At 33.3% G+C, this 14,306-nt stretch overlaps 2 protein-coding genes across 3 annotated transcripts in view; both read left to right on the forward strand.

The window, feature by feature from the left end:
* LOC134280376 (probable serine/threonine-protein kinase roco5) overlaps positions 1 to 5,948 on the forward strand; it is a 31,571-nt gene extending 25,623 nt beyond the window's left edge. Inside the window, exon 4 of the mRNA XM_062762784.1 lies at positions 5,130 to 5,948. Coding sequence (XP_062618768.1) covers positions 5,130 to 5,948 — 819 coding nt within the window. The remainder of the gene's footprint in view (positions 1 to 5,129) is intronic.
* Positions 5,949 to 5,993: 45 nt separating this feature from the next.
* On the forward strand, positions 5,994 to 12,982 carry LOC134280377 (uncharacterized). Of its 2 annotated transcripts, none has more exons than XM_062762785.1 (5): positions 5,994 to 6,293; positions 7,168 to 7,261; positions 7,870 to 8,049; positions 9,843 to 10,090; positions 12,396 to 12,982. In XM_062762785.1, exons 1-5 carry the CDS (start codon positions 5,994 to 5,996, stop codon positions 12,447 to 12,449), a joined length of 876 nt encoding a protein of 291 aa, XP_062618769.1. In that variant the 3' UTR covers positions 12,450 to 12,982. The 2 variants fall into 2 exon arrangements, with proteins under 2 accessions (XP_062618769.1, XP_062618770.1); XM_062762786.1 differs by having other exon boundaries at positions 7,168 to 7,243.
* Positions 12,983 to 14,306: the final 1,324 nt, after the last annotated feature.

Genomic DNA, 14,306 nt, shown 5'->3' on the forward strand with positions numbered 1-14,306 from the left:
ATGGGCAAAATTAAAATATTAAGTCAAGAAAACCAGGGAATTAGTTTAAACATCTGTATAGTTTAATTACGAATATTTAAGTACAACAAATATTTCAAAAAGAAGTTGATTTGATTTGCTCAAATAAAGAAAATGAAAATATTTATTATCAGATCCGTAATGGGGAACTGTGATACACCTTGTTACATGGTGTCCAAGATCGCTGTGACATCAAGGATGCCGACATCGAGTTCGAGGTTCACGGTGCCACGTGTTTTGCGGGAAAAACCCGTGGTCTGTACTGTACCTTTGATCACAAATACAACGAGTTGATCTAATTTATAGCATATAAGGAATCGTCTCAGACTCTGTCTAGTTGTTTTAAAGTTGTTTATTTCGAGTAGTTTCCTTTATTTTCACAGTTGAAAGCCCAGATGCATGATACTTGATAATGGTGTTTCGAACAGCCAGACACAAAAAACCTCCTCCTTTCACGGGCGCTAGTGCGAAAAATAAACCAAACTGACTTCGATCGTCATTGCCCAGTCCAAAAATCATTGGGGGCGTGGTTTGCATAATTAACCAAAGAACGGTACGGTTCGTTTCTTGCACGGAACGGTACGCTTTGTGGACGGTACGGTACGCTTTGTGCACGGAACGGTTCGCTTTGTGGACGGTACGGTACGCTTTGAGCACGGAACGGTTCGCTTTGTGGACGGTACGGTACGCTTTGTGAACGGAACGGTTCGCTTTGTGCACGGAACGGTTCGCTTTGTGAACGGTACGGTACGCTTTGTGCACGGAACGGTACGGTTCGTTTCTGAGGTGTAGTAGCACGGTTTAGGGTCTGTATCTTCTTCATCGGAATTACTATTAAGAAAATGGATAGTAAAGGAATGTTTGTGACCTTGATCTTGTCAAAATGATCTTGCGATACACCATGACACAGGCTGGTGATGAGCATATCCCATTTGTGTGCTATCGTATGTACTTTCAAAGAATGCATCCAGCCAAAACATCAAGGCCATGACACTCTCTGCATGATATAAGCTATACCTTTTTAGCTCACCTGAGCCGAAGGCTCAAGTGAGCTTTTCTGATCAAAATTTGTCCGTCGTCTGTCGTTGTCGTCGTTGTTGTCGTTGGTATTGTCGTAAACTTTTCACATTTTTTTTCTGCTTCTCAAGAACCACTGGGCCAATTTAAACCAAACATTCTACAAAGTTTTCTTGGGTCAAGGGGACTCAATTTTATTCAAATGAAGGGCCACGCCCTTTTCGAAGTGGAGATAATTATGAATTATAGAAAAATTAATGGCGTTTTAAAAAAATCTTCTTCTCAAAAACCACTGGGCCTGGAAAGATGAAACTCATGTGGAATCATCCTCAGGTAGTCTAGATTCAAGTTTGTTCAAATCATGACCCCAATGGGTAAGGTGGGGCCAAAATGGTAGATCAAAGTTTTACATAGGAGTATATAGGAAAAATCTTTAAAAATCTTCTTCTCAAGAACCATTGAGACAAGAAAGATGAAACTCATGTGGAATCATCCTCAGCTAGTGTGGATTCCAGTTTTTTTTAAAACCATGACCCCCAGGGGTAGGATGGGGCCAAAATGGCCGATCAAAGTTTTATATAGGAATGTATAAACATAATATCCGCTGTAAATAACTTTGAATTTCTCGGGATGGAAATTCCGAGATCGGAGAAATGAAGGAAATCAATGATATATGTACAGATAAATCTACGTTGAATGTACAGTTGAATTTAATAAAAAATATCAATATTCTCAATAATGTCACTGTTTACATGTACAGTGTACATGTATCGATCGCCACATAAACAGTGATTGATCCACAATCCCATTACTGTATCGGAATATACAAGGGGCGGGGCTTAGTGGCGGCGAGATTAAAGCGGGGTACGCTTCACGCATCAGTGCGTAAAGCGGTCCCATAAAGCAAACGCCGGGTTCGATCTTGCGGGCCCAGAGCTGACCCCGAACAAACGCGGAGCGAATCCAAAGCGCACCCAGAGCGGTCCCAAAATTTCTGAAAGCGAACCCAAAGCGGACTCCGAGCGAACCCGGGATGCGAACCCTGTGTCTGCTTCGGGCTCAATTGTGAAATTTATGGCCCTGGGGTCATGGGTTCTAATGCTAGGGCGGGGCTAAATTGATTTTATAGTGAAAATGCATTATTAGGGCCCTGCAAGGATTTGCGTGTGCCCTACAGTAATCACTCTGTCTGTCCGTCTGTCTGTCTAGCTGTCTGTCCGTCTGTCACTCTTCCGTCCACAAATTTTCTGTTTTTTCTAATAACTTTTTTATGGTTGCCCAATCAAGTCCAAATTTGGTATGGTAGTTCAGTAGGAAGAAATACATATTTTGATGCTAAGATTGGTTCTCTTTGTCTTCTGGTTTGGAGCTGGGGTGGTGGGGTATTTTCCTTAACTATGCATAAGAATGAATGGTCAAAGAGAGATAACTGCTGAGAATATTGCCACTGTAAACTTGGAAGCCTTGGTAATTTGTCCTTTGGGATTAATTAACCTTCCACATGAAAAAATTCTAAGCATTATTTTTATCTGCCACATTGAGTTTAATAATTGTACCGCCTCTGTTGACAAATGAACTTTGTGGTGAAGTTAAGGTCAATTTTGAATGATGTGTACATTCTCTCAAATATGGATTTAAGATAACGTTCATTCTTTATATTGGTTATAATACTGTACACAATGATTGTATTTTTATTGAATTCTAAAATCAATATATACATGTACATATTAAGATATTTTTTATTATTAATATTTTTTTTGATTATTTTTTTGACTGCCTTAATGCTGTTAATTTTAACAGGTAATCAGAAAATAACGCCATTCTGTCAGAGCTAAAAAAAAATGTCGTAAATTTAGAAGAAAAGGATGAGAGAGCGGTACAATTATTCCCTTGGGATAAATTATCTAGCCTGCTGCAGAAAATTTAGAGGCTTCACCTACGTCTGCAACTGATGTTTGTTTTGAAGTTGAGGTCAACCCTGGGTGATATTTGTATTCACTGAAGGCTTGCATTTTATAAAACACCTGCATGAATCTTTTTTAAATACACATTTAATTAAATTTTTTAATAAGACATGAGATTTTCCCTGTTTTATGTAAATACAAGGTTACTTTTTACAGGTTTTTATGATATTCAGGAATTATCTTCAAAATTTAAAAATACAGTTGTTACTTATAATCTTCATATATTAAAAACAAATGTTATCAAGTAAACCTCTCATTCAATATGACAAAGCTGCACCATTATATTTCTACCCCTCAGTGGGTCCCTTGCTGACTGGTCAGTGTTCTAGTTTCTTTGAAATTTTTTTCTCTGTTCCTGGGTATTAAAATAAACTAACTAGGTACATAATTATCATGAGCAATGCTGCCTCTCCCAAAATTGTGAATTTTATGGCCCCAGGATAAGGGGTTCCGGTGTTAGGGCGGGGCTTTATTGATTATATAGTGAAAATACATTAATTCTTTGAAAATCTTCTTCTCTGCTCCTGAGTATTAAATAAACTAGCTAAGTGCATAGTTATGATGAACAAGAGTGCGTCTACCAAAATTGTGAATTTTATGGCCCCGGGTTCATGGGTTCTGGTGTTAGGGCGGGGCTCTATTGATTATATTGTGAAAATACATTCATTCTTTCAAATCTCTTCTCTGCTCCTGGGTATTAAATAAACTAGCTAACGCATAGTTATGATGAGCAAGAGTGCTTCAACCAAAATTGTGAATTTTATGGCCCCGGGGTCATGGGTTCTGGTGTAAGAGTGGGGCTCTATTGATTTTATAGTGAAAAAAACATTTATTCTTTGAAAATCTTCACATGTATATTAAGCAGATGAACAATTGAATTAACTATATAGTTATGATAAGCAAGGGCCCCAATCTTCCAGAATTGTAAATTGTAAGGCCCCAACCCGTTAAGTACTATAGTAGATCAACTTAGAAGAATACACACTGTATGATAAAAGAATGAAAAATAATATCATATAAAATCGTATTGTACAGTGGCTTTTTCACATTTAAATCATTATTAATTAGTTGAATACATGGTCATAGTTTATAATTTATTGTATTGTACAGAATACTACAGTACTACGGATACGTTTGACGTGAATCCCCCCCCCCTTTATGTAAACATCTGAAAACGAAATAGGATTTATAGAATTTACTGAGCAAATATAAATTCTTAAGTTAAAGAATACTTCTGAATACAAATAAAACAAAATGAGAAACCTACCTTCTGATGTTGCAGAGATATACGTCTCCCCGAATGCATGTGGCACACCACACAATGTGTCTGAAGTAATCGAGATGTTGTACCGAAATACATGATCGAATCTTTCTTTGACTGATAGCTAACGTTTTTCAGTTTCTTATCAACAAAAAAGCTTAATTAACACAAGTTAAAACACTTGGGAATTCTAGAAAACATCGATAATTAAGAATTGGTTGAATTGGATCTAGTTATGTGTATCAGATAAAACTTTTGTTCTTTAGGCCTATTATCAACATCAGGTTAAAAAACCACCTATACACAGTTGAAATATATGAATAATCATAAATATGTTAAATAATATGCGTTGTGTTTGTTTAAATGACATATGCATGTTTTTATGAATAAAATAATTATTCATTCCAAAACATACACTGAAACTTGTGTGATCTGTCAGTGTGTAGGATTGCACAGTATAAAATACCGTATAAGTGAAAATATTAGCGAGACGCAAATTTAGCGATTTCTCCCTAAAAACTAATATATTCCTTTTTAGCGAGAGGTAATTTTAGCGATTTTAAAACGGTTACTACCGAATTTATAACATATATAACGCATTTAATATTCAGGGATATTCAATTTTAGCGATCTCAGCAGCCTCGCTAATAATGCCAAAATTAAATCTTTTTTTAAAATTTCTACTTAAACGGTATATGGAAAGTAATTCAACTAAAAAGAAACACTAAAATGTCAAAATTTTAAGTGTGAAGAATTGCACAGGTGTCAGATTAGAGTTTTCACTGTATTATTATCATTAATTGTTATGATTTCTGAATATTCATATTCATGCAAAAAAGAATGATTTATCATCAAGATTTTATTTCCAGGAGATTATGGCTTTTTTCCATGAAATATGGGCTACTCTTGAAATGAAGGACAATATCTTGCACAAACATCTTCATGAGGATAGACAGTTTGCAGTTGGATTCCATGACAATGAAAGCATTGAGAACATTAAGCTCTCTATAGTTAAAGTTGTGCAAAATCTAAATCACTGGGGAGAAAAACTTCCATGCTCATGGGTCATGTTTGAAAAATTCTTCCAGGAAAAGAAATCCTTGAGGATAATGAAAAAAGAAATGCTGCTGGCTTTCAATGAGGCATTGTCACAGGAAATGAAGCTTCAAACAGTTCATGACATTGATTTTATGCTTCAGTTTTTCCATGACAACAGAGAAATTTTATACTTCAACCAAGAAATACTTGATTGTGTAATCATTCTTGATGTGCAATGGTTTGCAAATTTATTTAAAAATGTAATTACAGATAAAAACCATGCAGAGAAAGATTTATGTAGGTTTGCATCAGACTGGAAAAAATTTGATCAAACTGGAGAATTAAATGACACTTTGCTTACAGCTATCTGGGAAATGAAGGGAATAGCTGTCAGTGAACACAAAACAAATGTCATGCTATACATGGAGAAGCTAGGATTATTAGCAAAACTGAATGACAAAAAATGGTATGTCCCCTGTATGAACAAGAGACCATTTCCTGCGGAATGCTTCTCATCATACCCTACCTCATCCATCCTCTGCTACGTGTTTGATGTTCTTCCTGTTGGCATTTTCCATCGTCTTGTAGCTACATGCTTGCAAATTCCCTGCGAAATTGTTACCGAGAGAGGGGAACTATGTATATACTAGACAGCAGCTGTATTCTTGTTTAAAGGTCAAAATGTATTGCTTGGAATGACTCCCAGGGAGATTCAGTTACAGGTCTTTGTTATTAAAGGCGAAGTTGATATATCAAAATGCCAGGAAATTAAGGCAAAAATTGACCGTATGCTTAATGTTCTTTCCAGAACTTTCCAGACTAACTTTCGATTTAAGTTTGGGTTTAAATGTAAAACTACAGGATTCTGTGATAGCCAAGAAAGTTCTGTGATCAACGAATCAAAATTTACAAAAGCATCTTTTCAGTGTCCTTCCTGTCCAGTAGGGAGAAAGCACATAATAAACTCGAAGATTATCACGAAATATTGGATACAGGTACATGAATTTTATTGTAATAGTTATACTTTCCATAAAAATAGAAAATAAATTTTACTGGAAAATCTAGTTACTTGAAGGTTTATGATATTGGATCATAGCTTGACTTTTGTACATATATATCTTAAGTTGGCTACATGGGTACTGTTTGTATTAAAAAGACTTCAGTAAATTCAATTAAACATCTTAAACTTTTTAGAAAGTACAGCATCAAATAGGTCGTAGAATAAGTTTTTCAAATAATGGAACAAAAGGTTAGTACTGCAATTTTAATTTTGAGAAAAGAGTCTATTTAAAAAAAAAAAAAAAAAAATTTCATTGACAGTAAAGACAAGTTGTTTAAATAATTTACTAAAATAACGAAATTGGATGATGTTAGAAAAATTACTCACATGGGTTTATAAAGAGCTTTTTAGAGAAATATATAACATAATTATGCATTTTAGATTTATACTTGTTCAAATCATTATTCTTATATTAAGTAGGTTGGGGGCGAAAACAATGTAGATTTGGTTCATTTTGGATTAAATACTAGTAAGCGTTTTAGATATATTTTTTTTTTAAAAATGGGGTCGCTTCTTTATCAATTACATGTAATAGATGTGTATTTGTATGTACTTTTTTCAATACAAGAACTGAAAATATTGAGCTACAATTCATCAGTTGGACATTTTAATTGAAAACGTATTGTTTTCACATAAACAGTCATTTGTATTGCAAGAAATACATATATAATGTGAGAGTTAATTAAGTGTTTGTTTCATATCGTTTCAGTATTTTGCATTCATGAAATTTCATTTGTAGCATTATTAAATCTTAAATGATCATTCATAATGATCAAGCCAGTTTCAGTGTCAATATTTTCATATTAAAGGTACATGACGATGAAGCTCAGCCTTCTGAAGATAAAGGTATAAATAAAGGTTCACTGTCGGGGAGTTCTGGATCAAGTGAGTCTCATCCAAAAGGTATCTCAACTAAATCTGAGATTAAACTCTTTTTACATTTTCCTGGATTTAACATAGCACATATTATACAATATTAGCGACTAGTTTTGATGTACATATTAATATTTCCAATCAACGAATATGTTTTTGTCATGCAAGAACGTATGTATGTATGTATGTAATTTCTCATGAAAATGACAAACTTACCATTTAATTTTTTAAAAAAGGAAACTTATTAATAAGTTTTAACTTTGCACTGCATTGAAGTGATATATAGATAAATCCATTAAAATTAAATCTCTTGTCAGACCCCACACACTTCTTTTATTTCTTGTGTATCCTGTATACAAATTAAAATGCACGTATATAAAAGAAAATAAACCTCAAACAACTACATAAAAAAGTAAGCTTTACGAACAATCTTTTACTTATTTTTGATCAGAAGTCTTTATATGTTTTTTCTCGTCCGGAAGGATTAAGTAAATTCATTTTATTGTAAACTTTTTTATTTGACATGTTGGAGAAAGTTTGAAATGATTTGTTTGTTTTCATTTACGATAACCATGGCAATCATATTTACTATATTGTCATTAATTAACATACTTTGGGGTTATATTTCTATAATACAGATAATTTTGCCAAGATATTAAAGTTATTGCAAGTTGGAACTGATGCAGTAAGAATCTGCTTCAATAAATTCTTCCCAGAAGAGGATTTAGAAAAGACTCTAAAAGAAAATGAAACATACATGAGAAGAGGACAGTTCCGATTCCAACCACCTCAGTTAGAGATTCTCTTTCCAAGGCAAGGTACTTATTGGTTTTCCTTTCTTAATGATAAACGTTATGCTTCTTAAAATATTTTATAGCATAAAGAAATATAAAAGTCTGTATAAAGATTTTTGTTATGATAAAAAAATTCTGTACTATGCACTAAATAATGTATCTTCTTTAATAACGAAATTTTTTTTTTCTCAAACCAACAAAACTTTACCCAAAAAAGTAGTAATTTTACAGTATATAATTAATAATTTAGAATAAGAACAAGAACCTCTTATTCCATTACAAAGTATCCCTTTTGAAATAGTATTGGATAATAGAATAAACAAAAAAGTATACAGAAAATAAAAGTAATTGTGAAAAATCTACCAATAAAATATATTAAGCATTTCTTGGTATCAAAACAAGAATGTGAACTATGTCTGAATAAATTTAAGGTAACCAAAGATTTTAGGGACTATAATTGGTAATTATATATATAATACCCCAAATCAAAGTATGACGGAGAAATATATAGTTAAATTAATACCATAAATCAGTGGGATATCTACAGACTTCAAGACGGAATATTTCTATAAACTATGATGTAATAAAGCAAATGCTAATTTTTCATGATTTATTCAGGAAAAAAAAGAATATATTGCCTCGATACTTTAAGTAAAAATTGAATAAATTGTGTTCATTTTTTCTGTTACATGTAAGGAGGCTGGGGGTCAACAAATTAACCATAAATTAATCACCAGATTTCACTTATTTTTTAGGTACAGTTTTTTAAGCTGTCAACTATCATTTGGCAAAGAAAAAAAATCATACACTTTAGTTTTAAAATTTGATCATTTTTGTATACCTTTATATGGAGCTTCTTTTTAAGGATATCAAAATAGTCTGAAACAATAAAAATTTTTGTTATTTAAGATTTCTCATATATATGCATATATGCACTTCGGCACATTTCAAGAATTTTTCAATATACAATCTATTACTTAAAGATTTTAACAGTGTTTTCAATAGCATATCTAATTAATTTAATGTTCCCAAGAAAAGAAAATTACTTACAATTGTTTCAATACGACATGTCATGAAATTAGGAATAAACTTTAAACAACAACAAAAGTAATATATAATTATTTAGATCATTTTTTTTTGTTAAGGATTTTAAATAGATAAATTATAAGTAATGTTTGCTTGGAGTCAATGTTTCTTTTTATAATAAAAAAGTGTAATTAACAAAAAAAAATTCAAACCTTTTTTTTCAGTTTTTGTGCTGAAAGTGAAACGATCTATGTAACAAAAAGACATTTAAAATAATTGTACTACAGTGGGCCTTCAGATATCCGGACGCCAGATATCCGGATGCTTCAGTATCCGGACGATTTTTCATCGGAACGAAATTTTTAAATGTTATTTTGTCTTGTTTAAATGGTGATTCAGATATCCGGATGCTTCACATATCCGGACAAATTGACTGGGAACCAAAGCGTCCGGATAAATGAGGGTCCACTGTATATAGATCAAAATATAGATTAAAATATACTTTAAATCTTCATTTAAAAAAAATTAAAGATATTTTGACTTTTGTTTATGAAAATGAAAGATGATTAAGAGCGCTGAAAGATTATTGTATTAGCGTATTTGACGAGCTAAATAATTTAAACATTTTGCTAGTGATTGTCAATGAAAATCAAAACCTGATATGCTCCCAGGGGAAGTTAGGTTGTAAATGTATGGATAATTTAGATATATGAGTGAAGAAGAAAACCTTAATTTCTACTTTATCCATCTCAGACATGCATCTGTAAGTATGTTGAAGTAATTTTTTGAAGATGGATCCAGCACTGGTGTTTCATCTTTATCTATGGACATTAGCATCATGTATAAACTGTTAAGGAATTTCTCTGACATTGCTCCCCCTGGAAATGGATGGGGAAAAGAACCTAAAAAAGTGGACATCACAGAGAGTGACGACATAGAAAGAATCCGTTTATATAGAAATAAATACAGCCATACTCCAGGGAGTAGCCCCGTGATGAGTGATGATGTCTTTAACATATCCTGGGATGATCTTTCTAAGGTATGTAAACCACTTTACATCGAGGGACCATTTTTATCTCTTTTTATATCCAGCAATGAAATAATGTTTAAGCATTTATCTATCAGAAGAAATTAGCTAGCGTAAATTGATTTATTCCTTAGAAACAAAAACAAAATTCAAGGGGGCTAAATCATTTTAAATTTGTCCTGTCTTTTGAGCATACATCACTCAGTAGCAAATAACGCAAATCAGATCATCAAAGAAAAATGAACACATTTCAAGAGGGCAAAAATTTATGTCTGCTTAAAGCAACCCTTTCTGTATTTAGTTGTATGTATATTTGCAAATTTCAACTATTTTCTCATTTATGCCATTTTGGTTTTTAGCTCACCTGAGCCGAAGGCTCAAGTGAGCTTTTTTGATCAAAATTTGTCCGTCGTCTGTCGTTGTCGTCGTTGTTGTTGTTGTAAACTTTTCACATTTTCATCTTCTTCTCAAGAACCGCTGGTCCGATTTCAATTAAACTGGGTGAAGGGGATTCAAGTTAGTTCAAATGAAGGGCCACGCCCTTTTCCAAGGGGAGATAAATAATCATGAATTTGTTAAAAATTAATGGCATTTAAAAAAAAATCTTCTTCTCCAGAACCGCTAGGCCAGGAAAGATGCAACTCATGTGGAATATCACCCTCAGGTAGTGTAGATTCAAGTTTGTTCAAATCATGACCCCCGGGGCAAGGGTGGGGCCAAAATGGCGGGCCCAAGTTTTACATAGGAATATAAAGGAAAAATCTTTAAAAATCTTCTTTTCCAGAACCACTGGGCCAGGAAAGATGAAACTCAGATGGAATCATCCTAATGTAGTGTAGATTCAAATTTGTTCAAATCATGACCCCCGGGGGTAAGGGTGGGGCTAATATGGCCGACCCAAGTTTTACATAGGAATATATAGGAAAAATCTTTAAAAATCTTCTTCTCCAGAACCACTGGGCCAGGAAAGATGAAACTCATGTGGAATCATCCTCAGTTAGTGTAGATTCAAATTTGTTCAAATCATGACCCCCGGGGTAAGGGTGGGGCCAAAATGGCGGGCCCAAGTTTTACATAGGAATATATAGGAAAAATCTTTAAAAATCTTCTTCTCCAGAACCACTGGGCTAGGAAAGATTAAACTCATGTGGAATCATCCTAATGTAGTGGAGATTCAAATTTGTTCAAATCATGACCCCCGGGGGTAAGGGTGGGGCCAAAATGGCCGACCCAAGTTTTACATAGGAATATATTGGAGAAATCTTTAAAAATCTCCTCCTCCAGAACCACTGGGCTAGGAAAGATTAAACTCATGTGGAATCATCCTAATGTAGTGTAGATTCAAATTTGTTCAAATCATGACCCCCGGGGCAAGGGTTTGGACAAAATGGCCGACCCAAGTTTTATATAGGGATATATAGGAAAAATCTTTAAAAATCTTCTTCTCCAGAACCACTGGGCCAGGAAAGATGAAACTCATGTGGAATCATCCTCAGTTAGTGTAGATTCAAGTTTTTTCAAATCATGACCCCCGGGGGTAAGGGTGGGGCTAATATGGCTGACCCAAGTTTTACATAGGAATATATAGGAAAAATCTTTAAAAATTCTTCTCCAGAACCGCTAGGCCAGGAAAGATGCAACTCATCGGACAAAATGGCCGACCCAAGTTTTACATAGGAATATATAGGAAAAATCTTTAAAAATTTTCTTCTCCAGAACTGCTAGGCCAGGAAAGATGCAGCTCATGTGGAATTACCCTCAGGTAGTGTAGATTCAAGTTTGTTCAAATCATGACCCCCGGGGGCAAGTGTGGGGCAAAAATGGCCGACCCAAGTTTTACATAGGGATATATAGGAAACATCTTTAAAAATCCTTCTCCAGAACCACTGGGCCAGGAAAGATGAAACCCATGTGGAATCATCCTCAGGTAGTGTAGATTCAGGTTTGTTCAAATCATGACCCCCGGGGCTTGGGTGGGGCGAAAATGGCCGACCCAAGTTTTACATAGGGATATATAGGGAAAGCTTTTAAAATCTTCTTTTCAAGTACTTCAAAGCTATGATTAGTGATATTTATATGGAATCATCCTCAGGTAGTGTAGATTCTTGTTTGTTCAAATGATGAACGCCTGGAGGGGGGGGGGGGTAAATTCAAGCCCGATGTGCTCAGGTGAGCGCTGTGGCCCCTGGGCCTCTTGTTTCTGTTTAACTTACATTAAGTTGTTTAATGTCCTTGTTTGTCTAATTTAAAAAGGTTTCTATTTTATATTCTTTGTCAACAAAAGCAATCTTATACTTTTTATATGATTTCTTTTCAGGCCATTCTAAGACTCAGTAGTGGTGTTTTGAAGAGAAGGATTAGTGAAATATAGCTGAGTGGATATCAAAATTTGACAACATAAACTTGACAACAAGAATAATTTCTGTAAGATAAAAAATGCGTTCCATGATAGTATTCATCACATTTATTGTAAAATTTTGCAATATTTTATAGTGATGAATATTTTGACAAACAAGATTTTCATTTTCCGATGACAACATATATAATGTGAAATACCCTTCATGGATAATAGTTCCAGATTGACTTTACAATGTCTTATTATAAAGTGGTATTTTACATATTGCTTATCCCTGGAATTTATTATCTTAATCTTTGTTTTTATTGACAATATATCAAAAGGATTGGACACAAGTTCCAAAAACTTAGATAGTCCTCTCCCATCTATATCTTGATGTATTGTAATAAATAGTGCTTTAGCTTGGTTAGAAATTTTCATTTTTCTTTTTTCGATAAATGATCAATATTTTAATAGTAAACTATATTTTTGGATTTTATTTAGATGTTTACTTGCATTTTACAAATAATGATGAAATGATATATATCTAAATGAATGTGATGAATGTGAATGTGAGTGTGTTAAATAGACGAATGTAAATTTCATACCACAGTCAAGAAAGATAACTGTCCAATACATATATAAACATTGGCCAAGAACCATATTTGCAATGCTTGAACGAGTTGAAAGCTAACTTTTTTCTTTAAAAAAAATTAGTCAATTGATATTTGTTTAACAATTTTTTTAGAAAGGTTTCGGGTTTTATTTCTGAATTTAACATGTTTAATTTGTTCTTCTGTTTTTCTTGAAATTTCAAGTTTCGTTTGAAAACGAATATTATATGTTATACGTAATGCAACTAAAAGTGTGTTCTATTTCATTCTAGTATATCATTTGAAAAAATAAATACATTTTATACTGTGGTTTTGTGTATTTTAACAAAAACTTAAGTTTTCCAACACCCATGACAGACCTATGTTTATTGCGTATATACACAGAGACCTACGGAGATATGTCCCTGGTATACCCGTACACAAACCTGGGGGATGTTATTCACACCTTTCTGTCTCCTTTTTGTTTGTATACCCATTACAATAAGTTTTGAACAAGGATGGGGCTAGGTTACATCATTTTGAATTCAATTAAAATACTTAATTTAATGTAGATCGAATTATTGAAAATTCAGTATTTAATAGTATACATGTATGACAAATAAGGTTATAATAAAGAGATCATTAATAATAAAATTTCCTATTTGATTTCATAGATAAAAAATATTCGTTGAAAATTAATAAAGGGTTGTGATTTAGAATAGACCACATTCAGCATAAACTGTATTGTAAATTTTTATTTATAGGATTTTCATATTAATGTAGAGAACATATACCATGTAGTCCAGTCAATCTAGCTCAAAAACACCCAAACCTCAAACAAATTGCAACAGAAGTTATTCCAGTGGAATTTTGTAATTTATAATGTGCCTTTTGATATATCAAAACTCTAGAAAAATATATTTGTCCAAACATCATTTTTTTCGATTATCAAAAAACCCAATATTTGTTCAAAAATGTCAATAAATTTCCTTTTGAATAGACATTCTATTTATGCATAAAATTAGTTTTGCCAGGAATATGATCTTGAAATTTTTTGACACTGATGCAGAAATGCGTCTACAAACTGAAACCGATGATTATTTCATTAGTTGCTATGGATTCCTGTTCCCATGGCAACAGAAATAATAGAAAAATAAAATCTTTCCAATTCCTTAGTACGGCTTTGTACCGGTACAAAAATATGTAGCCATAGTAGGAATGATTTAGTAAAGTATTAATTGATTAATGAGGAACTAAGATAATTTTTAAAAAGCTATAGGGGATAATGTAAGCACAGACA

This window comes from Saccostrea cucullata, unplaced genomic scaffold (genome assembly GCF_032062105.1).
Source record: "Saccostrea cucullata isolate Sc308-1 unplaced genomic scaffold, CSIRO_AGI_Scuc_v1 ctg794, whole genome shotgun sequence".
NCBI lineage: Eukaryota > Metazoa > Mollusca > Bivalvia > Ostreida > Ostreidae > Saccostrea > Saccostrea cuccullata.